Source organism: Convolutriloba macropyga, chromosome 2 (genome assembly GCF_964194025.1).
Source record: "Convolutriloba macropyga chromosome 2, txConMacr16.3, whole genome shotgun sequence".
Classification (NCBI taxonomy): Eukaryota; Metazoa; Xenacoelomorpha; order Acoela; family Convolutidae; genus Convolutriloba; species Convolutriloba macropyga.
The window spans coordinates 20,241,653-20,268,894 of NC_134469.1; the positions used below are offsets into that span (position 1 = coordinate 20,241,653).

The 27,242-nt window shown below is 38.0% G+C and overlaps 2 protein-coding genes across 3 annotated transcripts in view; both read left to right on the forward strand.

Annotated features, from left to right (window-relative positions):
• LOC142357771 (uncharacterized) overlaps positions 1–27,242 on the forward strand; it is a 406,796-nt gene that overhangs the window by 291,100 nt on the left and 88,454 nt on the right. The window lies entirely within an intron of this gene.
• On the forward strand, positions 24,316–26,298 carry LOC142334851 (uncharacterized). Its single transcript, XM_075383178.1, has one exon. It carries the CDS (start codon positions 24,316–24,318, stop codon positions 26,296–26,298), a length of 1,983 nt encoding a protein of 660 aa, XP_075239293.1.

Below are 27,242 nucleotides of genomic sequence, written 5' to 3' on the forward strand. Positions count from 1 at the left end.
AAAAGCACTAAATTTTTTTGGTGATTTTTGAAATTATGTTCTAAGGAAGTTCTATAAGTTAGCAAAAAATTAGGCTTAAATAAATGAGTATCGTGCGTCGCGGAATACTATACATTCCAATTTGGTAAAGAAGTTTAAATTAATTTGTTTTTCGCGTAGCGAGTGTAGTGTTAATTGATATTTGAGACGCGGGGTATGCAAATATAGAAATTTTTAATTGTAAAGTTTATTTATTATTTGATTTTTCTATGCGGGGGATAATTAGAGTTCAAGCATGTGTACGCGAATGTCAATGCTGTTAATTGTATTTATTGAATTTCTTGCAGGTTTACTATTAATTATGATTTGCGGTGCGGGATCATGTACTTTTAAAAAAATGTGTAAATGAGGTGCAGATTGACTAAATTTTAAGCTTATGGAGTTAGAAGATGCGGAAATATGGTCAAGTTAAGCCACAAAAAAGTCCTCATCATAAGCAAAGATTTATTTAGCCCCTTGATTGGGGTGGCGAGAAATGCAATCAACTAGGCCCAATTTTGCGCCTGGCATATGCCCAATGTCAAATTGAAAGTGTAAAAGTCTATTTACCCAGCGAGTTAGGTGGCTATTATATGATTTGTGAGTACAATTTTCTTTCAAACTGAGAGGAGAGCTCAATAATCTGTAATGACTTCAAATTGTTTTCTGAAAAAAAAACAATTTTGAATTTTTCGATAGACCAAACTACACCCAGGAGTTCTAATTTGTTGACACTGTATCTCTCTCTACAATAAATTAAGAATTTAGTTGTGAGCGCAGTCGATTTTTACCCATCTACAATTAATTGTTCAAGAGCTGCTCAAAGACTAGAACGAGAGGCATCACATTTAACACGTGTTTTGAGCTGCGGAATATAGTGACAATCTTAGATGGCATTCGCGATGCGGTTCTTCATTTCAGAATGATAATTTTCATGTACTTCGGGACAGATGAATTTAGAGGATTTTTTCGACAACGGACCTAATGAGAGACTAAATTTTGCAAGAATTAAAAGGATTTTACTTATACAGTGTAGCTAGCCAAGAAACGATTGGACCTTTTATAATGATTTTGGCGCTTCAAGGGTCAAAATAGCCAAATTCTTGCTTTCGAATGGAGAAAAATCAGAGCGTGATAAATGATAACCACGCCAATCAATTTCTAATTTAGACAAATAACTTTTTGGAAGAGCGATTCTAAGATTTTCTTTATCCAATCTTTTGAGGCAGTTTAATACATATTTTTTATGATCTTCCTCTGATCCTTTACTAACTATTAAAATGTAATCGAGAATACAGTACGCATTTTTCAAACCAATTAAGGTGTAGTTCATGGCTTTTGAAAATATCTTCGGAAGTTCTCTGTATTAGTGGAAAAAGAGGCTTAAATAAATGAGTATCGTGCCTCGTGGAATACTTTTCATTCTTATATGGAAAAAAAATATAAATGGAGATGTATTTTGCCTAGCGAGTGTAGTGTTAATTGGTATTTGCGACTCGGGGTATGCATTTCTATAGTTATTTAAATTGTAAGTGGTATTTTTTAATCAATTTGTCTAAGCGGGGTATAATTAGAGTTCATGCGTGTGCATGCGAAAGTCAAAAATAATAATAGTATTAATTGAATTTTTGGCAAGGTTCACTATTAATTATGAATTGCGGTGCGGGATCCTGTACTTTTAATAAAATGTTTAAATGAGGTGTAGATTTACTAAATATTGAATTTTGGGAGCAAGCAGATGCGGAAATAAAGTCAATTAAGCCAGAATAAAGTCCTCATCATGAACGCACTTTTTTATTAGCTTTTTGAATAAACTGGCGAGAAATGTATTCCACTAGGCCCATTTTCGCGACTGGCATATGACCAATTTTGAATTGAAACTCTAAAAGTCTATATAACCATTGAGTTAAATGGTTATTGTATGATTTGTTAGAACGATTCTAAGTTGTTGACACTTTATCTTTCTTTACAAGAATTTAAAAATGTAGTTCTGAGAGGAGTAGGTTTCCACCCATCTACCGTTAATTGTTCAAGAGCTGCTCAAAGACTGGAGCAAGAGGCATCGCATTTAACACGTGTTTCGGCTTGCGAAATATAGTGACAATCTTCGGTGGCATTCCCGATGCGGTTCTTTATTTCAGAATGAAATTTTTCATTCAATTCGAGCCAGATGAATATACATGATTTTTTCAACAACGCACGTAATGAGAGACTAATTTGTGCAAGAATTGGAATGAATTTACTTATACAGTGTAGCTAGCCAAAAAACCATTGGAGCTTTTTTAGTGTTTTTGGCGTTTTCTGGGTCAAAATAGCCAGAAATTGGCTCTCTATTAGAGAAATACCAGAGTCTGATATATGATAACCCAGCTAATCAAATTCTAATTTAGCAAATTAAAGTTTTGGAACACTGATTCTGAGATTTTCTTCATCAATCATTTGATGCAGTTTAATAAATATTATTTATGATCTTCATCTGATCCTTTACTAACAATTAAAATGTCATCGAGAATACAGTAGGCGTTTTTCAAACCAATTACGTTGTAGTCCATTGCTTTTTAAAATTCCGTTGGCATGACTGCTAATTCATAAAATCCAGTTTGAAACCTGTATGTGCCTCTCATGTCACCACTAATTATATTAAAATTGCAATGATAAGCTGTATTTGGGTCTACATTTAGTTGGCTGTTTGCCTTCTTCAAATCTATTGTAGAGAAATAGTAGTGTTTTGCGACGTGGGATCGCTATTTTGTTGAGAAGTCGATGAGCGTATCAAAGTTTGGCATATGGTACTTGTCACTGTGAATTGCTTTAATTGATAATTTTCAATCAAGTGCAAGTTTAATCGACTGATATTGTTTAACAAACACTACTATTGGGGGAACGAATTATTTATTCGGGCAATTAGTGAGTTTTTTATCTGTTTTTTGTGCAGCAATTTTAGAGTTCTTTGTTTACTTTATCTTGTAAATTAATGAGTACGCGTCTCCATTTTTGATGACTACGTTGATATGTTTTATGAATTTTAGATTTTCAACATTATTTTTCGAACGTCCAATACGGATATGAGCTCGGGAAATTTTAATGCAACGTGAACTTTGAATTCACAGTGTGGTGAAAAAGTTTTAATTTTCTTACTTCTCTGCGAGGGTGACTGAGTTACTGCAAGTCCTAACTGGTCGAACAGATCACTACTGATTAGAGATTTCAAGCCGTCTGGAACAACCGTAAACGAATCGGATCAAGTGTTCCATCCGTTACTCAATACGGGAGTTTGGATTTTGCCCTCAAATTGAATTGTCTCATCGGACAAAATTCTAAGTCGTGGTTTTGCGGTTTTGGCATACCCAAAACTCGTGTGAACTGCTGTTGACTACCCACCAAATGAGTGATTGGCTGCGAATGCAGCATGCACTTCCGGAGTTGACAAGAAACGTTGAGGAAATGCTGCCGATTTTGATCGACATAAGGAGGGGTTCTATTTTTGCAAGATCATTTTGGGTTGTAGCTACTACGTTATCCTCGCCACTGCTATAGTCCGATTCAAAAAGTTTTGATGAATGTAGGAAATTGACCGAACCATATGGTTAAGGATCTTCGTCCACTGTGTTTACTGCTCTTTTCTTTGGGTTTTCCAGCTTTTGGTAATTTTGTTTTCGACTGACTTTAGCTAGGTGGTTTAATAAACCACAAATATTGTATGTTTTTCCCTTGGCAATACACTTATCCCGGTGATTTTAGATCCAATTTCCAGCACAGTTTGAGCAATACAGTGGGGGACCACTGCCTTGTTTTTGGAAATTGTTCGATGATGTCCAATTTAATGATCAAGTGCTAGGTGGGTACTGAATTGTGTTTACGCTAGCCGGGATGGGAGTCTTATTTTGCTGCTGAATTTCGTGTTGGTTGTGCATTCCAAGTTCCAATTTTATCGCCAGTTCCAACGCTTGTGTCGGCTCAACCGTTGGCTTACGAAGTTCATTTTGAATTTCTGAATCAATTAAGGTTGTAATGAACGCATCCCGTATCAGGGTTTCTTCCTTGTTTTCAAAAGCACAATTTTTGGGCAGCTCATTGAGTTTTCCGGAGAAATCTCGAAAGGTTTTGCCTCGAAATTGCTTCGTGATGAGGAAGACGTGTCAATCGAAAGTAATGTTTCGCGGACGAATGAGTGCATCCTCTACTATTTTCCAGATTTCGGCCGTTGTCAATATGTCAATTAGTTAGTATATGCGGTTTCTTGCAATTCAGGATCCTTCTTCTTCCTACAACGATGCTCAAGTAGAGTAATGATACTGTTTTTTGTTCCGCAAGTGGCCAGAGTTTGTTCGCACACATGATTCCAACTTCGTTCAGCTTTTGGCATTTATTTTGCCAGTTCATTTTTTGTTGGGTATTACGAGCCTTTTTCCATCTCAGTTTTGGCAGATGATCCGACCGTTGTTTCTTCGTTGATCTGTTCCAAAGGGGGTTCAACCATCTTGGTTTTCGGGCCAAGGAGGATGCCGAATATGATGTTTTTTTTGCTAGTTGTGCTAATTTGTATTGGACTCTCCACTTCTCTCATCTTAGAGGTGGATCGGGTGTCGGTTTGTCTCAGAATGAGTCAATTCCGGGTGGTGTTTGTTTTCTAGAAGGCTGCTCCATGTCGTACTCTAATTATTTTCTGTATGCCTTTGCTATGTGAGAGCGTATTACTTTTGAGAAGCAACTGAATTTGAGTAGGAAAACCAAGAGTATAACTCAAGTACTTATGAACCAAACGTGATCAGGAATCAGACATATCTGATCACGAGGCGGAATTATAAGACGATGAATCAAAGCTAACTTGAGACAGGAAACGTGAAATAAATAAATTGGAAGTGAACTAGAAATGAAGGGCAAACTAAACTTACGCTTAATAAATTAAAAGATAAATACTGATCACAGATATCACAGATATAAAAAGAAAGGTTTTGTAAGGTATGCAGAGGAGAAAATTTTACTCATCATCAAAGCTCTTTCTGCAGGTCTGTTGTTTAGCCTCATCAATTACAGATCCCTTGGCCAACTAATGGTGTATAAACGAGACGGAAGTGATTTTCAAACCAAAAACAGTGAATTTTTAGTTTTCGCAATTACTTCTCAGTTTTTGTCGTTCTATCTCTTAATTATCTAATGACAGGTCTCATTGACTATTTACTGAAACAATTTTAAGTTTAGCTGATGATTTGAATTTAATTATGTCTTTTCATTTAATTTTGGCACGAGTTGTTTTTAGAAAATATAAGTAAGTGTTTCAATTTTGTCACTTTTGTTATTGAAATTATACCCGTCTTAGGAGGATTTGTTTTGTTGTTCTATGGAATAAATTTTTTATGTGCGAATCTCTTTGGCTGTTTAAGTGCTGTTTCTTTAGCTGTTGAGGTTTATCAAAAAGATTTCACTTGTGTCGTGCAACAATCAATTCAGAAGTAAAACTTGAAAAAACATTGACTTTTGTCCTTATCGCAACCAACACGAGTTGGTTGTTCCCGCAACTTAAAACTGAAATAAAAAACTTAACAACCTGTCTAGAACAATGTAATTGAATCCTTATCTACATTCTCTTACATTTTATGGTCACCCCGACGAGAGGATCAAGTTTTTTTACTGGTTTCAGACGTCACCAGCAGAAGTCCGCCCGAGGTCTCAGAAGTTACCTCTGATGTCCTGTTCCCCGGTTAGAGCCATCCAAAATCTCTACTTTTTTTTCGACAAAAAGCCTCCAAAAAATTGATATTTGTCCCCCAAAAAAGCTTATTTGTTACTATAACACCTCGATTCAAAAACCTCGACTAGTTTCATTATTTTCAAAGCGAGTTAAGGCAATTTTCTCATTTTTAAAGAAAAATCTGCGAAAAAAAACACAAAAATCAGAGAAATGTTCCTTAAATCAGAAAATTCAAAAAACACAATTTAGTTTTCTGACTACATATCTGTTTCAATTGCGGGAAAAAACTATCAAACCACTTTTTTGAATTGGTTTGTAATCAAAGAGAAAGCTATTTGCATCGATATATCCGATAAGTATCATATAAATAAGAAATGTCGGAGAAAATTTTTTGAATTCAGAAAATTCAAAAAACACAATTTAGTTTTCTGACTACATATCCGTTTCAATTGCGGAAAAAACTATTAAACCACTCTTTTGAATTGGTTTGTAATCAAACAGAAAGCTATTTGCATCGATATATCCGATAAGTATCATATAAATAAGAAATGTCGGAGAAAATTTTTTGAAGTTAGAAAATTCAAAAAACACAATTTAGTTTTCTGACTACATATCCGTTTCAATTGCGGAAAAAACTATTAAACCACTCTTTTGAATTGGTTTGTAATCAAACAGAAAGCTATTTGCATCGATATATCCAATCACTATCATATTAATAGGAAATGTCGGAGAAAATTTTTTGAATTCAGAAAATTCAAAAAACCTAATTTAGTTTTCTGACTACATATCCGTTTGAATTGCGGAAAAAACTATTACAACACTCTTCTGAATTGGTTTTCGATCAAACAAGAAGCCACTTTGATCGATATATCACACCAGTATCATATCAATAAGAAATGTCAGAAAAAACTTTTGAAATCAGAAAATTCAAAAAACCCAATTTAGTTTTCTGACTACACATCCGTTTGAATTGCGGAAAAAACCATTAAACCACCCTCTTGAAATGATTTGTAATCAAGCAGAAAGACATTTGCATCGATATATTGAATCAGTACCATATCAAAAAGAAATGTCAGAAAAAAATTTTTGAAATCAGAAAATTCAAAAAACACAATTTAGTTTTCTGAATCCATATTCGTTTCAATTGCGGATTAAACCATTGAAACACTCTACTGAATTGGTTTGCATTCAAAAACAAAGCCATTTCCATCGATTTATCCAATCAGTATCATGTAAATGGGAAATGTCAGAAAAAATTTTTTGAAATCATAAAATTCAAAAAACACAAGTTAATTTTCTGACTACATATTCATTTGAATTGTCGAATAAACCACTAAACAAACCCCTGAGACAAGTCATTGTCAGTCTGTTTGATTGTTTACCTTTATAGGGAAGTAAATAGAAAGTCTTTAGGCGCCACACCAAATATCAAAACTTTCATTTGACAAAAATAAATACACTTTTATTTTTTTTTTTGGAAAAAACTTCCAAAACTTTTGCAGAAGTCCTGGGTCTCAGACGTTGCCGTCTGCGAAGTCCCTTTATCCCTATTGGTTTCAGACGTTACCATCAGCAGAAGAGGAGTTTTCAAAGAAAATTGGTTCCAGTAGTCACGAGAAATTTTGATGTCTTTTTTCCTACTTTCAATTTTTTTCTGAAAGGCAGATCTCAGACGCTAATTGTCGGAGAGAGCTTTGAGAGTTTAATACAGTCAATGCATTTTGTAAATAACGAAGACAGAGTGAAAAAAAGCAGATAAAGGCACACAGTTTTGAAGAAAACGAAAAGTTTTGCAAAACCCGGAAAACACAATTTCCGAAAGAATACTAAAGTTTCCCACAATATGACTCGTCTCTGCAACTTTCTAGCATTCAGTAGCCCTTCTGTAGCCCTTGTTGCCTAAACGCATCGCTTTTTTGCTAATTTTTTATCTTTAGCCGTCAAAACAACAATAAACTCCTAGAAAAAGAACAGGTTTCAAAGTTATAAATTCGCAAAAAACTGTGTGAGGTATTTTTTTCAATCATAGTGCTTGATTAGGGTTGGAGAGCTAAGGAAAGTTTCTTGGGCAGTTTTATAAGCTTGGTAATTTATTCGTATTTGAGAGAAACAGACGAGCTTATTGAAGTTTTCAAGAAAAAGGAGTTTAATGTAACAATTATTTGAGTTCTGGTCTAGTATTGGTTCAACTACATAATTGTAGCAAAGCACAGTTTTCCTATCAACCACAGTACCCACACACACTAGTTCAAACAGTTAGAGTCAGCTATTAAAACGAAACTTGTGTAAATTCAAGAAAAAACAAGCAATTATTTAGGTCTTTTGAACGAAAAACGGTTAAAACGCGCAAACGTTCGGAAAAGCTTTTAGGTTTTTAGCGCAAAAGGCTAGATTTAGCACACAAAACACATTCTAGGACATCATTTTTTGAGAAAAGTTGCGTCGCTGGTCTTTTGAACAGGGAAAAACTAGGATCATTAGCATTCAAACCTTAGACAACCTTTTTTCACATCAAAAAATTTGCGTCGCTCCGGCTCTCAAAGCCGTTTTTCACCTTCAGTAACGAGCTTACGCACCAACATCATCAACAATCAGCTACAACAGAGCAGCAGCCACCAATATGTTGAAGCAGAACAGCGCTGAATGTTAGTTTGCCATCAATATGTTCAAAGCGACAGAAATGTCAATGAAAAAACTGCTCGATCTCCTTGAGAAAACTGTGGAGCAGAAAAAGAGTTTCCGATCATTGTCTTTGATGATCAACAAAATCAAAGGCCAGGAAACAGAGCTCAAGAAACTCTCAGAGGAAGTGATGAGACAGCAGCCACATCAAAGCACTGCATCATCTATATTGAATAGGCAAACGGCACTAATAACTCGCCTCAATGAACTGGAACTGCGAGTCGATCTGTTGGACGACGATGGCCAGCTCAGTCAGTCTTCCAGTCGAATTAGAGATGATGTCAGCATGATCTCCAGCAGAAGAAATTTGTCTCGGCAATCAACACCTGCGCCCAGTGACGACAGGGAACGAATCCAGCATCAGCGCGATATAGAAGAAAAGCAGGCCAGCAGTAACATCTTCAATCAGCCGCCCCCATTACCACCACGGCCAAGACAACCATCATTCATTGTTTCTACAAACATCTAATGAACCAGGACTTCAAATTCAGCATGTGCTTGAAGCCCACCAAAGAAATCCTAAAAAGGAAGTTAATGAAAGTCTTCTAAAATCGAAAAATAACCTTGAAAACCAAACAAACGCTCCGAATCCTTTTCCCTGCTTTGACAAAGATACCAGCCAAGAATTCACATCTCCAACAAGATCAGGGAAACTTGAAATTGCCTCCAACCTGGTAAATAGAGATGTCTGCGATATTGAAACAGCTCAAATCAACTTGAGTGACAAATTTGACACGTCGCAGAACCTTTTGCCTCCAATCCAAAATTTGAACCTTTCAGGTAATCACTCATTTTCAAACCCCTTCAATTTGGCCGATCCAACTATTCAATTACAGGCAGATGGTCTATTTGCCCAAAACTCGGTATTGGAGAAAACCTTTAATTTAATCTTGCCAAATCAAAGCAATAATCAGGATTCAACTGCCAACAGAAATCCTCTATACCATAATTTTGCCAATCTGCAACAGGATTTTGGACCTTCTCAAACTCAAATAGGAACAAGTGGATACCTCGATAGTCAACTGTTGAACTGTGATCTGCAAAAATTCCCCTGCTTACCCACAGTGGCAAACAGAAACTCGCATCTCCCAAGTAGAACTGATAAAATAGTCGCAGAAAACAGTTGCCTACAATCCAATCATTGTATTAATCCTATAACAGGGGTACATTCCGCAGGTTTCCCTCCAATTACTGTGCCCCTGATGGAACAACAGCATCAAAATACCGTCTTAAATCCTGCAGCTCCTAATTTTCTGCCAAACCAGGTAGCTCCACAATCAAACGGAATTGCGGCTCCTGTGCAATTTCAACAACCTGTTAACAGTCAACAAGGAATTGCCAGCACTTTCCCAGTTAAACAATGTGTGACACATTCCAGTCAGTTGTATAACAACCTGTTTATTCATGGCTCACAAGTTCCATCGAACTTTCAAGCTCCAGTAACTTCCACGACCCATGCCCCAATGTGCATTAATCAACCGCTAAATCCTGTCGGACAAAATCAGTTAAGCCAGCCTTTAATTAACCAGAGTTTACTTCCCACTGTCAATCAACACATAAGCTCAGTATTCTCGAACCCAAATGTAACACAGGAAAACGGAAATGTTGATTTCAAACATTCAATCAAATTGCCACCTTTGAAACTTCAGAATTTCAATGGTGACCCTATCCACTTTCACGAGTGGATCAATAACTTCAACGCGATGATTCACAACAACTCTTCTATTACAGACACGCATCGTATAACCTACTTGCAGAATTCTGTAAGTGGGAAAGCAAAGGACTTGATCAAAGCTTATTCCTGCGGTCCATCTTATTATCAGACAGCACTGAATGAAATAATCCGACATTTCGGTGATCGTACGATAGTTGTGAATACGTTCATTAACCAGCTCGAAAACTGGCAAATGAATTCCCAAAACAAGCAAAGCTTCATTGCCGTTTCCTCATTTTCGAAAAGACTTTTACAGCAGACCTCCAGTCTACAACACTCATTAAGAAAGCCAAAGAGAAAACACCACATCATTTGGTTCTGAAATGGACTGAGCATTGTCTTACCGAGCTCAGCTCAGACCCGACTCTCGTCGATTTTCAACAATTGTTGGAGCTCCAAGCTCAAATCTACGACAAAGTGAGTCGGGAAAGCAATCACAGAACCATCAGTTCTCAAGTCTCAAAAGTTGTCAACTTGAACAACCTGCAAACCAAGCCAAACAATAGCAACCTGGCAGTTTCAGTCAACAACGCACCAGCGGAAAACAGTAGAAAACATTGGAACTTTGCGCCTCAGCAAAAACAACCGTCCACTTCGAAAAACGTTCCGAATAATGCTTTTAATACAAAACGGTCTTCTGAGAAGTGCAAACAAGAACACAACATTGCCACATGCCCTGAGTACCAATTGTGCTCATCAAGTGATCGATACAACGTTGTTAGCCAAAACAATTTGTGTACAAATTGCTTGAGCAACAAACACCACAAACAATCGTGCCCATCGCAAAAACGATGTCAGGTTTGCAGTGGATTCCACCACACAACCCTTCATGATCCCGCCAAGCAAATCAAACGCCCTACAGCAGCTTTTTCTACTGAAGTTTTTTCTGGTAACAATCCAACAGCTTCGTCTAGTAGCAAAGCTTCAAGTCAAACTCCAAATACATCTTCTAAACAGAAAAGTCAAACAAATAAAGCCCCCAATAGCCGTTATGGCCAAACTTTCAACAACCAAAGCCAGCAAAACGTGCAACGACGTAATTTAAACGGCAATGCAATTAACCAATCGTTCAGCATTAACCAATGCTCAGAAACACCGAAGAATTGGTATGAGCAATTGCAGCTTATTCCTGTTTCATTCCTCAAGGGGAATAAAGCATTCGATACCTACGCCCTCATAGATCCCGGTAGCCAATTCAGCTTTGTATTGGACGCCATAGCTGAATTTCTTGAGCTTCCCCGTGAAACTCAACAGTCAGTACCACTACAATTTCTCAATACAGAGAACAGCATGTCCCTCTCAAAAATTGTTGAGCCAGTCACAATAACTCCATATAAGTCAAATGAAATATCGTTTGAACTCTCTCGGACGTTCAGCACCCCGTCTCTGAACGTCGCAGCTGCAAAAACTTTTGAACTTAATCAAATTTGTGATGCCTTCAACAGTTTGCGCCACATACATTTCCCAAATATTGCCGATGGCAAAATCGGCGCCCTCCTCGGTGTTAACGCATTCGCATCACCTACCCTACACATGTTATACCTGGCAATCAAAATCAACCGTTTGGTGTGAAAACTAAACTTGGTTGGACCCTCGCTGGTGAATATGAGAATTGTATCTCAGCCACCACTCAACAGCCCGCAAGTCAGCAGAAGAAATTTATTTTCAATGTCTCAAGAAACAGGACAGATGAACCCGGACTTGACGAACTTGTTCAACAGTTCTGGAGTATTGAAGCAGATGGCATTCAGAAGGACCTTGAACAAGTTTACACAAAGCAAGAAGAACAGTTTCTTGATATTTTGAAGAACTCCATCAATCACAATGGTGAGAGATATGAAATCAAACTGCCCTTGAAATCAGAAATAAAGTTATAAAACAACTTCTATTCTGCACTGAACCAAGTCAAAAGACTCAACACAAGCCTTCAGCGTAAACCTTCGTTGCAAGAAAAATACAATAAGACTCTTTTGACAGATCTCGAGAAAAATTATGTCAAACCGGTGGAAATGCAAGATCCTCAACCAGACAGAATTTGGTACCTGCCACACCATCCTGTGGAAAATATCAATAAGCCCGGAAAAGTCCGCCGAGTTGCAAATGCCGCATCAAAATTCCGCGGCCAATCGCTTAATTCAAACCTTCTTACTGGACCAGATCTCCTTAATAACCTTTTAGGTGTCCTTATGAGATTTCGAGAACATCCCGTGGCGGTCCTTGCGGACATCGAAGGCATGTTTATGCAAATCGCCATCCATCAGATTGATCAATCTGCTCTTCGATTTCTCTGGTTAGCAGACAATCAGATACAACAATACCAATTTACCAGACTCATCTTTGGAGCAAATTGCTCGCCTTTGTGCGCAATATACATTCTTAACCATTGTGCCAAAGAGAATATTCAACATTTCCCAGAGGCCCTCAGAGCCGTCAGAAAGCACTTTTACATGGATGACTACATCCAATCACATGCAACAGAAAAAGACGCTTGTAAGGCAGTTCTTGAAACAAAACATTGTCTAAAAACAGGTGGGTTTCGACTCACAAAATTTGTTTCAAACAGCTCTATAGTCCTAAACCAAATCCCTCCAGATGACAAAGACAACCAGACAGATATTGTTCGAGTTCTTGGTGTTAAATGGAATCTTGAGAAAGACTGTTTTCTTATGAAACCTCTCGCTGATTTCCCAAAAGATGCGTTAGCGTACACTCAACGTAAGATCTTTTGTCTCCTCGATCTTCGACCCAATTGGGATAATGTCGCCATTAACGATCCGTTTCAAAATAGTTCTTCAAGAACTGTGGAAACTTGGGAAAAAATGGGATGAACAAATTGCCCCTCAAGTAATTAAACCACTTCAAAAGAATTTGGACTTATACTTTTCTTCACCAGAAGTGACATTGAACAGAACTCTCAATAAGAGTTGCCATTCACCAGAAAGTGAAAATGAAATCCATGTATTTGTCGACGCCTCAACTGTAGCAGTTGCAGCCGTTGCATACTTGAAAACAGTTTCTAACTTAGCCACTGATGTTGAAACTTGTTACTTAATAGGCAAATGCAAAGTTGCTCCAATTAAACAAATCAGCATACCCAAATTAGAGTTGGAAGCCGCAGTCATCGGAGTGCGCATCCTTTCAACCATCATGAAAGAGTCATCATTTCACATTACTCGTTCTACACTCTGGACAGATAGTCAAGTAGTACTTGACTGATTATCCACAACCAAGAAACAACCTGTTTTTGTTGCGAATCGCCTCAAAGAAATCCTTGCATCAACTGATGCTTACCAATGGAAACACGTTACCACCAAAGAAAATCCAGCTGATCACGGGACCCGTGGTCTCAATCCAGACGAAATACCAGCCAAGTGGCTAACAGCGCCAGCATTTCTTTCCACAAGACGGCTCAGTGCTCCTGAAAACTCTCCAAAGCATGTGTTAGCAACGCATGAAATTTCACGCAATTTGTCGGAGCAAATAATCGATCCGACACGGTTCTCAACTTGGAACATGTTGCTCCTGACTTTAGCAACAGTCTTCAATTTGGTCTTTCGGATTAGAAAACAAAGGCCTAAAGATCAGCAGTATATAACAGAAGACGTCACTCTTGCAAGAAATCGGCTGATCAAAATGTCGCAGCAAAATTTTTTCTTCTCAACAATCCAAGCCCTGAAACGTGGTTTCAGGATAGATTCAAAGAGCAAAATCCGTTCACTCAACCCAATGTTGGACAGCAATGAAATGCTTCGGTCATGTGGAAGACTGCAATTTGCGCCAGATAACCTCGAAGTCGAGAAATTTCCGATTATACTGCACGCAAAAGACAAGATAGCGAGACTCTATATAGAGCATGCACACAACATTTGCGTTCATCAAGGAACAGAGCCAGTGAAAGCTTTTGCGCAGCAAATATACCACATCATTGGACTCAGAAAAACACTTTTAAGTATAAAGTACAGATGTTTTCTCTGCAGACGATTTGCCGCTCAAAACATTCAACCCGTCATGGCTCGCCTGCCCGCCTGCCGTTTCCCGACAGACTCTACCCAGTATCCTTTCGCGAACAGCGGAGTCGACTTTTTCGGACCCTTTTATATAGAAGATGCCAAAGGACAGATTGAAAAACACTACGGCCTCATCTTCACTTGCCTGGTTACTAGGTGTGTCCATCTAGAAGCTTGTCCCGATCTCAACACTGTTACTTTTTTAAACGCCTATCGACGTTTTGTAAGCCGCAGATGCCAGCCAATAACAATGCTCAGCGACAATGGCAAGACTTTTATGGGTGCATCTGAGGAACTAAAAAGATCTGTGAAACGTCTCGACAACGACAAAATCTACAAAGCAATGGCAGCAACGAACACAACCTGGAAGTTCAATCCTCCCTATGGACCTCATTTTGGCGGTATTTGGGAGCGCTTGATCCAGACCGCAAAACGCACTCTATTGATCATTCTAGGCTCCAGAAGACTGTCGCTTGATGTGTTCAGGACAATTTTGGTCGAGACCGAAGCTATATTGAACTCCAGACCACTAACGATTGTCGCTGACATTCCAGAAAATGAAATGCCTCTCACGCCAAACCATTTTCTGATCAACAGACCATTCAACTCTCTCCCACCTGCTGATCCAGACCGCGAAACGCACTCTATTGATCATTCTAGGCTACAAAAGACTGTCGCTTGATGTGTTCAGGACAATTTTGGTCGAGACCGAAGCTATATTTAACTCCAGATCACTAACGATTGTCACTGACATTCCAGAAAATGAAATTCCTCTCACGCCAAACCATTTTCTGATCAACAGACCATTCAACTCTCTCCCACCTGGAAAGTTCGACAGCCAAGAACCCGCCAGTTTCAAGTCTTGGAAGAATGTGCAGCAAATGGTCAATCATTTCTGGAAACGACTCGTCAAGGAATATCTTCCAACACTGTTAAAAAGATCCAAATGGAGCGATAGTGACCAAACACCACTTAGAGTCAAAGACATCGTTTGGATTCTGAAAGATATGACTCCGTGTGGTCAACACAGTGTGGTCAAGGTGAAAACGGCTTACGGCACCTACGTTCGCCCGGTCTCCGCCCTCGCACGCGTTTTGGCTGATTAGCCCAATTTTTTCTTGACCTTTTTCGAAACGGTTTTCTAGGCAACTTGGGTTACATCCCCTTCGACGATCTGGTCAAACGTCTGTGATGTGTTAGTTGGCCTCCTCTTTCCCCTGGAGCATGTCGTGCAACAATCAAGTCAGAAGTAAAACTTGAAAAAACATTGACTTTTGTCCTTATCGCAACCAAAACGAGTTGGTTGTTCCCGCAACTTAAAACTGATATAAAAGACTTAACAAACTGTCTAGAACAATGTAATTGAATCCTTATCTACATTCTCTTACAACTTGCATTTTATTTGTTTCAATTTTTTTATGCTTGTACTTCCGACGCTGTAGTTGTTCACCTTGCCCTTGCAGTTAACTGCTATTGACAGTTCACATTATACTTTGATAAGTTATCAGACCATTTTTTGGTTGCTTCTAGTCTTATACCTTGTTTCAACGGTTTTCAAGCCAGATGTTTGACGATTGATTTGAGTATTTCTTTTTTTGTTTTTCCCACTTTGTATTTTTTTGTTGCAGGTTTCATTTGTCTGTAGGTCTCCTTGCTCCTATTTAGAGAGGATCAATTGATATTATTTAGTAATTACAGCTTTTATATCGGAACAATTTCATTCACAAAAAGTTTTGGTTCCTATAGTTTACCTCATTTATTGTTACTTTCTTAAGTGGTACCCAAATTGTTTCTATGAAGACGTACATGCACCATCTTTTGATGAATAAATTAGAAATTGTTATTAATTTCAATTTCCATTCGCGTGTATTGCTTATGACGCTTTTTATTTTCAATGTCTCAGTGTAATGTCAAATGATTAGTTTACTTGAAGATTGAAGTTTTATCAAACTGTTTTAACTACTTCAACGTCACATGTTTCTGAATTTTTCTTGTGTTCATGTCGCCTTTTGGGTGATTTTTGTTCTGGAGCATTGTATTTTCAGTAATGATCTTATCACCTGTCTGGTACTGAATTGTTGAGTTTGTTTAATGTTTGACATTCAAATCAAGTGGTCTTATGAAATTATTTGTTTTTCAATCACAGTCAGTGAATTTTTGGTTTTTCACATTACGTTTTATTTTTTTTGTCATTCTATCTAATGCAAAGACTCATTGGCCCTTTACTGCAAAATATTGAGCTTAACTGGTGATATAAAATCAAAACTGCCGTTTTAATAATTTCGACGACATTTGATTTCAAAAAATTAAGTAATTGCTCCAGTTTTTTGCCATTTTCCTTATTTGTTTTTGTTATTCATTCACTAAGGTTCCCTTAAATCATGTATCGTTTGCTCCTTAATGAGTCAATTTTCAATTTGTTCAATCGTTTCTACTCCTTTTCATCTGCTTAAATTGCTTTGACACAAATTATTGTTAAAAAATTATTTTTAAAAACGACTTTAAAAACAAATCCCATTTAGGATCTGTTTTGTTGTTCTGTGACGCTATTGCATTTCTCCGTTGTTGTAGTTGTTCCCATTGCCCTTTCAATTAATTTCTATAGACCGGTTTCATTGAACTCTAATAATTTATACGACAATTTTTGGTTTGCTCGATCGTTTTATTCAATATTTAAACGGTTTTAAAGCTCTTTGTTTGAAAAAAATTGAGTTATCTCTCTCTCTCTCTCTCTCTCTCTCTCTCTCTCTCTCTCTCTCTTTGTCCTTTTTAATATTTTGTTGCTTGTCTCATTTAATTGTAGGCCTATACACTCTCTATTTAGAGAGGGTTTTTTGATATTGTTCAGTATTTCCAGCTTTTAGACACTTAATCATTTATCTTGAAATAAGTTCGTTTATGAAAAAACGTTCGGTTTCAATAGTTTTCCGAACATGTCGCTACTTTGTTATGTGGTCCCCAAAATATTTCTATAAATACGGACATGCGTAAGAAAATGTTATTAATTTTAATTCCCATTTCAGTTTCCTATTGTTGAAAATGAATCTAGTTATTTGAACTACTTCAGCGTCACTTTTTGCTGAATATAATATTTTTCTGATTTCGCCACTTTGGAGATACTTGATCGGGATTTTAGTATTTTCAGTACAGGTTTTATGGGCTATCTGATACGGATTTGTCGAGTTTATTTTATGTTTGAAATTGAAATCCAACGGTCCTAACGATAGTGAACTATTCTTTTTAACAAAGTCATTGAGTCTTTTGATTTGTCCAAAATTTTTAGTTTTCTGTCGTTCTATCTCATAATTATCTAATGAGAAGTCTGTTTGGCCCTCAAATGAAATCATTTTGAGTTTAACTGAGGACAAAATTTCAAAACTGCTGTTTTGATATTTCAGACACAATTTGCCCTCTGAAAAAATGAGTGTTTGTGTGTTTCAAGTTTGTCAATTTTGTTATTTGTTTCTGTTATACGTTCACTATGGTTTCCTAATATTAGTCCTTGTTGGCTCTTTAATTCAGCCAAATTTTAATTTACTCGATTATTTCTGTTTATATTTATCTGCTTTAATTCCTTTGACGCAAATTACTTTTAAAACGTTGACAATTTTTAAAACTAAACCCGTTTTAAGGTGTTTTAATTTATCAGTGTACTTTAAATTTGTCAATGTCCGTTATGTTGTCTTATTGGTTTTGTTCGAACTTGGTTCCTGCTGCCTAGAGTCTCGTAGTGTAAGGTTTCTTTGGGACGATCTTTTGTACTGTATAACTTTGAGACCGAATTTTTGAACTAAACTCTTAAACTATCTTTGTGAGTTAGTTTTGCAGTAGCCAGAAAGCTATTTTGGTCGATATAGTATACTGAGTCATCAAAAACGAGAATTGTCAGAAAATTGTTTGTGAAATCAGAAAAATCAAAAAACCCATTTTGATTTTCTGACCCCATATCTTATTGATTCACAAAATAAACTCTTAAACTATCTTTGTGAGTTAGTTTTGCAGTAGCCAGAAAGCTATTTCGGTCGATATAGTGTACTGAGTCATCAAAAACGAGAATTGTCAGAAAATTGTTTGCGAAATCAGAAAAATCAAAAAACCCATTTTGATTTTCTGACCCCATATCTTATTGATTCACAAAATAAACTCTTAAACTATCTTTGTGAGTTAGTTTTGCAGAAGCCAGAAAGCTATTTTGGTCGATATAGTGTACTGAGTCATCAAAAACGAGAATTGTCAGAAAATTGTTTGTGAAATCAGAAAAATCAAAAAACCCATTTTGATTTTCTGACCCCATATCTTATTGATTCACAAAATAAACTCTTAAACTATCTTTGTGAGTTAGTTTTGCAGTAGCCAGAAAGTTGTTTTAGTCGATATAGTACACTGGGATCTCAAAAAACAAGAAAGATCAGGAATTATTTAAAATTTTTTCTGAAGCCAGAAAAAAAAAATCCTTTTGATTCCTGACCTTATATCCTGTCTATTTGCAGTTTGAACTCTTAGCTAGCCCTGTGAGTTAATTTTACACTGGAGAGAAAGCTATTTAGGTCAGTACATCGAATTGTGATCTCAATAACGCGAATTGCCAAGAAAACTTTTTGAAATCGAAAAAAAAAATTCGAAAAATAGTTTATATTTCTGACTACACATCGCCTTGAAAGCAAACCAAGTTGTCAAACTAGCCCTCTGATTTACCGTGCAATTGCCGAAGGTTGATATTTAGTTGATATATGAGTCAGCCTCAGAAAAAAAAAGAGAAGTTAAAAAGGCCTTTCGAAAAAAGAAAAGAAAAACGGTTTCGATTTTTTCGGACTGCACAAAAAAAACCTAAATTGTGAATCAAACAGTCTAACTCATTTTTTGAGTAAGATTTTGAAATTGTCTCAAAATTTTTCTTTTCGAATGTGTTATATCCGGAGTCTGGAATCAATAAGAGTTACAGAAAAAAGTTCGAAACAGGTTTCTTTAAAAAAAAAGAAAACGCTTATTACAAAATCCCAAGAACAACTCCAATAAAGAAAGCAAAACACATAAAACAACTTCCCAACTAGAACAAAGCTTTGATTTTTTTTGAAAGATTTGCAAAACGATATATATATAGAATATAGCCTTCAGCAGAAAAAAAAGCAAAAAGTTTTCCCCTGTTAACTTTAAGAACCGTTTAATTTTTTCCTTGTCCGCGGTCACAAACGTCACCGAGAAGAAGTCCCTATTCCCCTGCTGGTCTCAGTAGTCACCAATCAGAAGAACAAATTTTGCACGGTTCCAGTAGTTACCGAGAAGAAATCGATAATTTTTACTGGTTTCAGAGGTCACCATTGTGAAATGAGAAGCCTTTTCTTTTTGGTATCAGTAGTCACCCCATTTAGAAGATTTCAATTATTTCAAGAAGAGCAAAACATCTCTCAAGAACCTCAAGCAGTTCTACACAGTAAAGTCTTTAGTGGGTTTTCCTAAATCAACACAGAGACAACTCAACAACCAACGTTTTTTCTTGTAACCCTCGTTGCCTAGTCGCTCCGCAAAAAAAAAAAAATTATATATTTTTTTAGCAACCTCCTTTTGGGCTTCTCGTAAAATTAAAACAGTAGAACTAATTGTTTTTGCTTACATTCAGGGAGAAAGCACAAACCATTACAGTCATTGTCCGCAGAAAAAAAAACTATTTGAAAACAAAAAATAAAATCTATTCGTAGCAGTTATTTGGTCCTGCAGAAAAAAAAAGACGATAAACGTTCGAACGAATTTTTTTTCTTTTTTAGCAATTAAAATCTACTATAATTAGCACCACCACAACCTTAGGATTCTTGTTTTTGAAAATATTTGCGTCGCTGAACTTTTATAGGAAATTTTTGGCTGATTAGCCAAATTAGATTTTGACATCAAAAGTTCGTCGCTCCGGTTTTTCGCCGTTTTCATTTTAACCTGAAAGACAAGCATAACAACAACAACAACAGAGATCAAAGATGTCGCAAAGGAACAACGACGAGTGTCAGTTTGCAGTGAACATGTTTAAATCAACGGAAAGTTCTTTGAAAAGCCAGATTGATTTGTTGCAGAAGGCAATAGACGATAGAAAGAGCTTCCGATCATTAAATCTACTGATAAGCAGAGCCAAAACGCTGCAAACAGAATTGGACAAGAAGACAGAAGCAGTGATGAGGGCGAAGCCTCACCAGAGTACAGCGACTTCGATTCTCGACAGACAGAAAGCCTTAACATCCAGACTGCAGCAATCCGAACTGGAAGTTGACACATTGGACGATGATGGTCTATTAAGCCAGTCCTTAACAAGATTTCGCGATGATGTCACAATTCCTTCTCGCCCAAGCAGCCGACGACTGGATTCAGAACGATCAACACCAACACGCAATGTTATCGTTGAAGAAACATTTGTCGAGCAAGCAACCAGTTCACAACCGAACGACACAACAGTCTTCATTAATCCACCGCCCATTCCTCCAAGACCAATCAAGCCATCACTATTCCTGAACAACCAGCAAATCCAGGATCCTCTTATTAGCCATTTGATAAATCAACAACAAAATTTCCATCAACAGAACAGAAACCAGTTTGTTGACTCCAACTCAACACATCATGCTAGTCATTATCAACCAACGGCATCAAACACCCTAGAACAACCCAATGCTAATCATCACCAAGAAACCTTAACTTTGCCGCCTCTCAACATGTCAAACTTGGATCATCAGTTGAACCAAGAACCCAATTTCCTAACGGCAAAGGATTTAGAATTCAGCGGTTCTCATTCCAATCAAAAGCAGTTTGTTAACGGTTTCAGTTTATCTTTGACCCCTGAAAGTCAGAGAGGCTTCCGAAACGTCAACGTACCTTGTCTACCCCTTCAAGATGAAGGTAGAAACCCATTCCTTGGCAGAGCAATTATTGACAAGCCTCTTAATCATGGACCTGAATACGTGACAATAGATCAAAACCCTTACTCATCTAAACAAAACTACGTTCAGCCTATGCATTATTGTTTCACAAACAATCTACAACCAACAACAGCTGCAAACGTAGTTTCGGATGTCCAGAGCTATTGTTTTTCAAAAGAACAAGATGTTCAACTCAAACCTCAAAAGCCTGAAAACAGTTTTGTGCAACGTGCCAGTTCTTTCAACATCGGTCCCAATGATCCTGTAAAAAATACAACCTTGACAAACAGCTTCCCAATTCAGGGTTTAGCAGTTCAAAGGCCTCCTGTTTACCCATATACTACCCCAGCGCAAGCAAACATCCAGCCAGTGCAGAGCGATCTACAACTTCTTACAACGCATCCCACAACCTCTCAAGAAGCGAACAAACCAGTCCATAGCTTCAATCCGGCTACTCAAACCAGTATGGTGAATATTGGTCAGAACAACACAAACGCTTATTTATCATATTCTTTACCCATTAAGAACATGGCAGCTGAACCCGCTGTAAATCAAAGTCATTCAAACGACGAAATTTCGCAGTTGCGACCTCCCTCTCTACCTAATCTTTATCCGACTAACATCTTGCCAACTTCAAGCGTAAGGCAGCATCAAGCTCCAGTGTTTGCTACAGCTGGACAATTTATCCCCTCAATGACCAATAGTGAACTTCAGCCAACATCTGTTGACCTAAAATGCTCGATCAAATTACCGCCATTAAAATTGCAAAATTTTAATGGTAACCCCATGCACTATCACGAGTGGATAAATAATTTTTTCTCAATGGTTCACAATAACATTTCAATTACTGACACACACAGAATAACCTACCTACAGAATTCAGTGTCGGGTAAGGCAAAGGATCTGATACATGCTTACTCTTGTGATCCATCCTATTATAATACAGCCCTCAACGAGATAATGAGCCGCTTTGGCGACCCTTCAGTTGTTGTCAACGCTTTTATCAACCAATTAGAGAGCTGGAAATGTAACAGTTCTTACAACAAGCAATCCTTCATAGCATTCTCTTCATTTCTAAAGAGACTAGTCCAGGCTTTTCAGAACCTAGGTTTTCAAGCCGACCTTCAATCGTCTACTTTATTGAGGAAAGCGAAGGAAAAAATTCCCCACAATTTGCTTCTTAAATGGACTGAATACACCCTGACAGAGAATGTTACAACAACTACCCTTGTTGAGTTTCAAAAATGGCTTGATGTTCAAGCAAGGGTTTATGACAAAGTAAACCAGGAAAATAGAACCAGTACCTTCACTCACAACAAAAACGGTAATTATCCTGCTGTGACAGCACAACAATTGGTTCAAGAACAGTTTAAGCAAACAACTGCAAGACAGTCTCAAAGGAACGATTTAGATCAAGGAAAGGTTAATCACAACGGCTCGAAAAATGAGCAACAGTTTGCAAACAAGCACACAAATTGTGTTCAATGTCACAAACCGCATTTTGTTGCAACTTGTTCAGACTACCATAAATTGTCCCCTGAAGGTCGATTTCAAACTATCCAGAAAAATAGCTTGTGTACAAACTGTCTAAGTAATCAACATCGCAGAGAGACTTGTCCCTCCTCGAAGCGTTGTCAAGTGTGTAATGGTTTTCACCATACAACACTACATAATCCAGCTAAACAATTCAGCAGAACACATGCCGCTTTTTCTACCAGCAACGTCCAACAGCAAACTAAAACCTCAGGTCAACAAAATTGGTCATCGAAAGACGACAACAACTCACAAACGCAAAAAAGTATTGAAGCAACTCAGAATAAATTAACACAATTCAAACCCAAAAGCAATCTCAGATATGGAAAAAATTTCGGAAATAATAATAATCAACAGTCATCGAAACGTGCGAATTTGAATGGACCTTCTACCAGCCAAAATTTCAATGTCAACCAAATATCCAGTACACCGAAATATTGGTTTGAGCAGTTACAGCTGCTGCCAGTATCCTTTATCAAAGAAGATAAAGTATTCGACACGTATGCTCTCATTGACCCCGGCAGTCAGTTTACGTTTTTATTAGATGTTGTTTCTGACTACCTGGAACTCCCACGCGAATATCAATCTTCAACTACTGTTCAATATCTAAGCGTTGATTACGAAATGCCCCTATCAAAAATAAAGCAACCAATAACAGTTTGCCCTTTCAATCAGTTTGATGAAAAGTTCCAAATATCCAGAGCCTACAGCACCCCTACATTAAACGTTAATGCAGCCAATGTCACTGAGCTAAACTATGTTTGCGATGCATTCAATGAACTTCGACACATATATTTCCCAGACATTGCCGAAGGTAAGATTGGAGCACTCCTTGGTGTCAATGCTTTTGCCTTTACGCATCCTACTGAAGTAATTCAAGGCACCGAAATCCGCCCCTTCGGAGTAAAGACAAAGCTTGGATGGACACTTGCAGGAGAGTACCTGAACACACTAGGAAACTGCTCTTCAAAATCTTCTAATAAATCGAAAGTATTTGTATACCATGTCTGTCGGAAAAGTCCAGAACAACCCTTGGACAATTTGATACAAGAATTTTGGTCAATAGAGAACGATGGTACCAGAAAAGAAGATAATACTATCACTGAAGATGAAAAGTCTGCCATTCGAATACTTGAGAGTACTATCAACCACACAGGGGAAAGGTATGAAATAGGTCTTCCATGGAAAGTACCAGCCAATCTTCAAAATAACTATTTTTCTGCCCTCAATCAGCTAAACAGTTTGAACAAACGACTTAATAATGATCCAAAACTAAGTGATATGTACCAACAGACTCTTGTCACAGATCTCGAGAAAAATTACGTCAAGCCAGTGGAAATGACAGACCCACCCCCTGAGAAAATATGATACTTGCCGCATCACCCTGTTCAAAGCGCAAACAAACCAAACAAAGTGCGTCGTGTCGCCAATGCAGCGTCAAAATTCAAAGGCGAGTCACTAAATTCCAATCTTCTAACAGGACCAGACCTCTTAAACAGTCTAATAGGAATTTTGGTCAGATTTCGTGAGAAACCTGTTGCTATTTTGGCAGACATTGAAGGAATGTTTATGCAAATCGGCATCCGAAATGAAGATCAATCTGCACTACGTTTCCTATGGTCTATTGACAATGATGTGCGACAGTTTCAATTCACCAGATTGATTTTCGGTGCAACTTGCTCACCATCTTGTGCAATTTTTGTCTTAAACAGATGCGCAGAGGACAACGTCTTGACATATCCAAAAGCACATAGCGCTATAAAGTCTTATTTTTATATGGATGACTATATCCAGTCCTTCGACTCTCCTGAAAACGCCAACGCGACTGCATTTGAAGTAAAGAATTGCCTGAGAGCCGGTGGTTTCCGCCTCACAAAATTCCTGTCAAACCATCAACAGGCTCTTCAGTGTATTACTCCAGAAGACCTCGAGGAGCCCAAGAGTGAAACAAGAGTCCTCGGACAAAAATGGAACCTTGAAAAAGATACATTTTTCATGAAATCCCTAGGAGAATTCCCTAAAGAAGCTGAACAATACACTCAACGGAAACTTTTCAGTCTGGTGTCATCGATTTTTGACCCAATTGGGTTTCTTGGCCCAATGACAATAAAGTTCAAAATTCTTCTTCAGCAGCTTTGGAAGTTAGGTAGAAAATGGGACGAGCCACTCCCAATTGAACTTCTACATCCCTTACAAAAGCTCCTTAACAGTTATCACTCTATGCCTCAACTTGAAATTCCACGACAGATGACAACACAGAATCTACTGGAAACAGAGAACCAGTTGCATGTTTTTGTTGATGCATCGATTGTTGCAACGTGTGCTGTTGTCTACCTCAGGAGCTTGAATAAGACCAGCAACGAAGTACAAACTGCATTCGTGATCGGGAAATGCAAAGTAGCGCCCGTAAAACAGTTGAGCGTTCCAAAGTTGGAACTAGAGGCATCTGTCACAGGTGTTCGACTCCTGAATTTTGTTAGACATGAACTCTCTGTTGAAATCAGCAATGTTTTTTATTGGACGGATAGTCAAGTTGTCCTTGACTGGATTGGTTCTTCCAAGAAGCAACCAGTTTTTGTTGCCAATCGCATTGCAGAAATAAAAGTAAAAAGCAAACCTGACAATTGGAACCATATTGCGACAAACTTAAACCCAGCTGATCATGGTACTCGTGGTTTAGAACCCAAGGAAATTGAAGCAAAATGGTTTAAGCCACCAGATTTTCTCAACACAAATGATGTCTTTTGTAGACCTACAAAGCAAATGCCGATTTGTGCTGCAACAACACGATCTGCCTTAAGAACCAAGAAACCATTACTCGACCCTAAACAGTTTTCAACATGGACAAAGATTTTGCTAACGATAGCTACTGTTTTCAATCTGATCTACAGAGCGAAAAAACAGCGTGACAATCACCATCAATACACTGTTGAAGACATTGAATTATCAAAATCTTACTTGATACAAATATCGCAAGTCAATAGCTTCCCAACCGTCATCGAGTTGCTAAAAAGTAGCCGTAAACTGGACCCGAAATTCAAACACAGGTCGTTAAACCCAATGCTTGATAAGAACGGTATATTACGCGTCTGTGGAAGGCTAATTTTTGCTCCCAGTGAACTCGAGTTGGCCAAGCGGCCAATACTACTGCATGCAAAAGATCACAGTTGTCGTTTATACCTCGAACATGCCCATCGCATCTGTGTGCATCAGGGAACAGAAGCCACTAAGGCTTTTGTACAGCAAAGGTACTACGTAATTGGTCTCCGCAGAACACTGCAGAGCATTAGATACAAATGCTTCCTTTGTCGACGTTTCGAACCGCAAAACATTGAGACTTTTATGGCACCGCTACCTGATTGCCGCTTCCCGACTGAAAACAAACAGTTTACATTTGCCAACTGCGGATTAGACTTTTTCGGCCCATTTTACATTGAGGAAGAAAAAGATAAGTTTCAGAAACACTACGGCCTCATCTTTACTTGTCTGGTAACGCGAGCTGTTCATTTGGAAACCTGTCCAGATTTGAATACAGACACTTTTCTGAACGCCTACCGCCGCTTCACTTCGCAAAGATGTCAGCCCGCTGATTTGTACAGTGACAACGGTAAGACTTTTATTGGTGCCAAAGAAGAACTCAAAAGGTGTCTGAATGATCTCGACAAGGATAAAATTCACAAAGCACTTGCAGCACAGAACACCAAGTGGCACTTCAACCCACCTTATGGCCCTCATTTGGCGGCGCTTGGGAGCGGCTGATCCAGAGTGTCAAGCGGACGCTCCTGATCATTCTAGGGTCAAGAAAGTTTACTTTTGACGTTTTCCACACAATCATGGTTGAAGCAGAAGCTATGATGAACTCCAGACCACTTACAAACGTGTCGGACGCCATGGAAAACGAAGAACCATTGACGCCAAACCATTTTCTACTTCAGCGTCCTTACAACTCTCTTCCCCCTGGTATCTTCCCGTCAACCAAGCCAGCTAACATGCAGTCTTGGAAAAATGTTCAACAATTCCTCAACCACATCTGGAGGAGACTGGTCCGGGAATACCTACCGACCTTGATAAAGCGACCAAAATGGACCGAAAACGCCGGGAATTCACTCAAAGTCAACGATGTGGTGTGGATCCTGAAAGACTTCACCCCACGTGGTATTTGGCCTCTGGGAAGAGTAGAAGAAGTGTTCCCCGGACGAGATGGTAACAACAGAGTAGTTAAAGTGAAAACGGCTTACGGCACCTTCGTCCGCCCCGTGTCCGGTCTCGCCCGTGTTTTCGCTGATTAGCTTTTTTGTTGATATTTTTTGCGCTCCGGTTTTAGGCAAAGGGGGTTGCATATAGTTTTTTTCAATTTAATTTGGGTTTACGGATTCTAACTGGAATTGGAAACATATTTATTTGGTGGATTTATTCGTGTTTTATCCTCTTATTCCTGTTGCCCCCGTGGAGCATGTTGCGGATGCAACTTCAAGATGGCTAAATATGGAAGTTAAGATGATTTGCCGCAAAAAACTTGACTTTATGTCCCACATTGCTAACTGTCAGTTACCAAAAACATGGAAACAAAACATCTGAATTTGACTTTTTCAATGCTAGAAATATGTTTTCACTACATATTAATTCATTAATATGTAGTGAAAACATATTTCTAGCATTGAAAAAGTCAAATTCAGATGTTTTGTTTCCATGTTTTTGGTAAC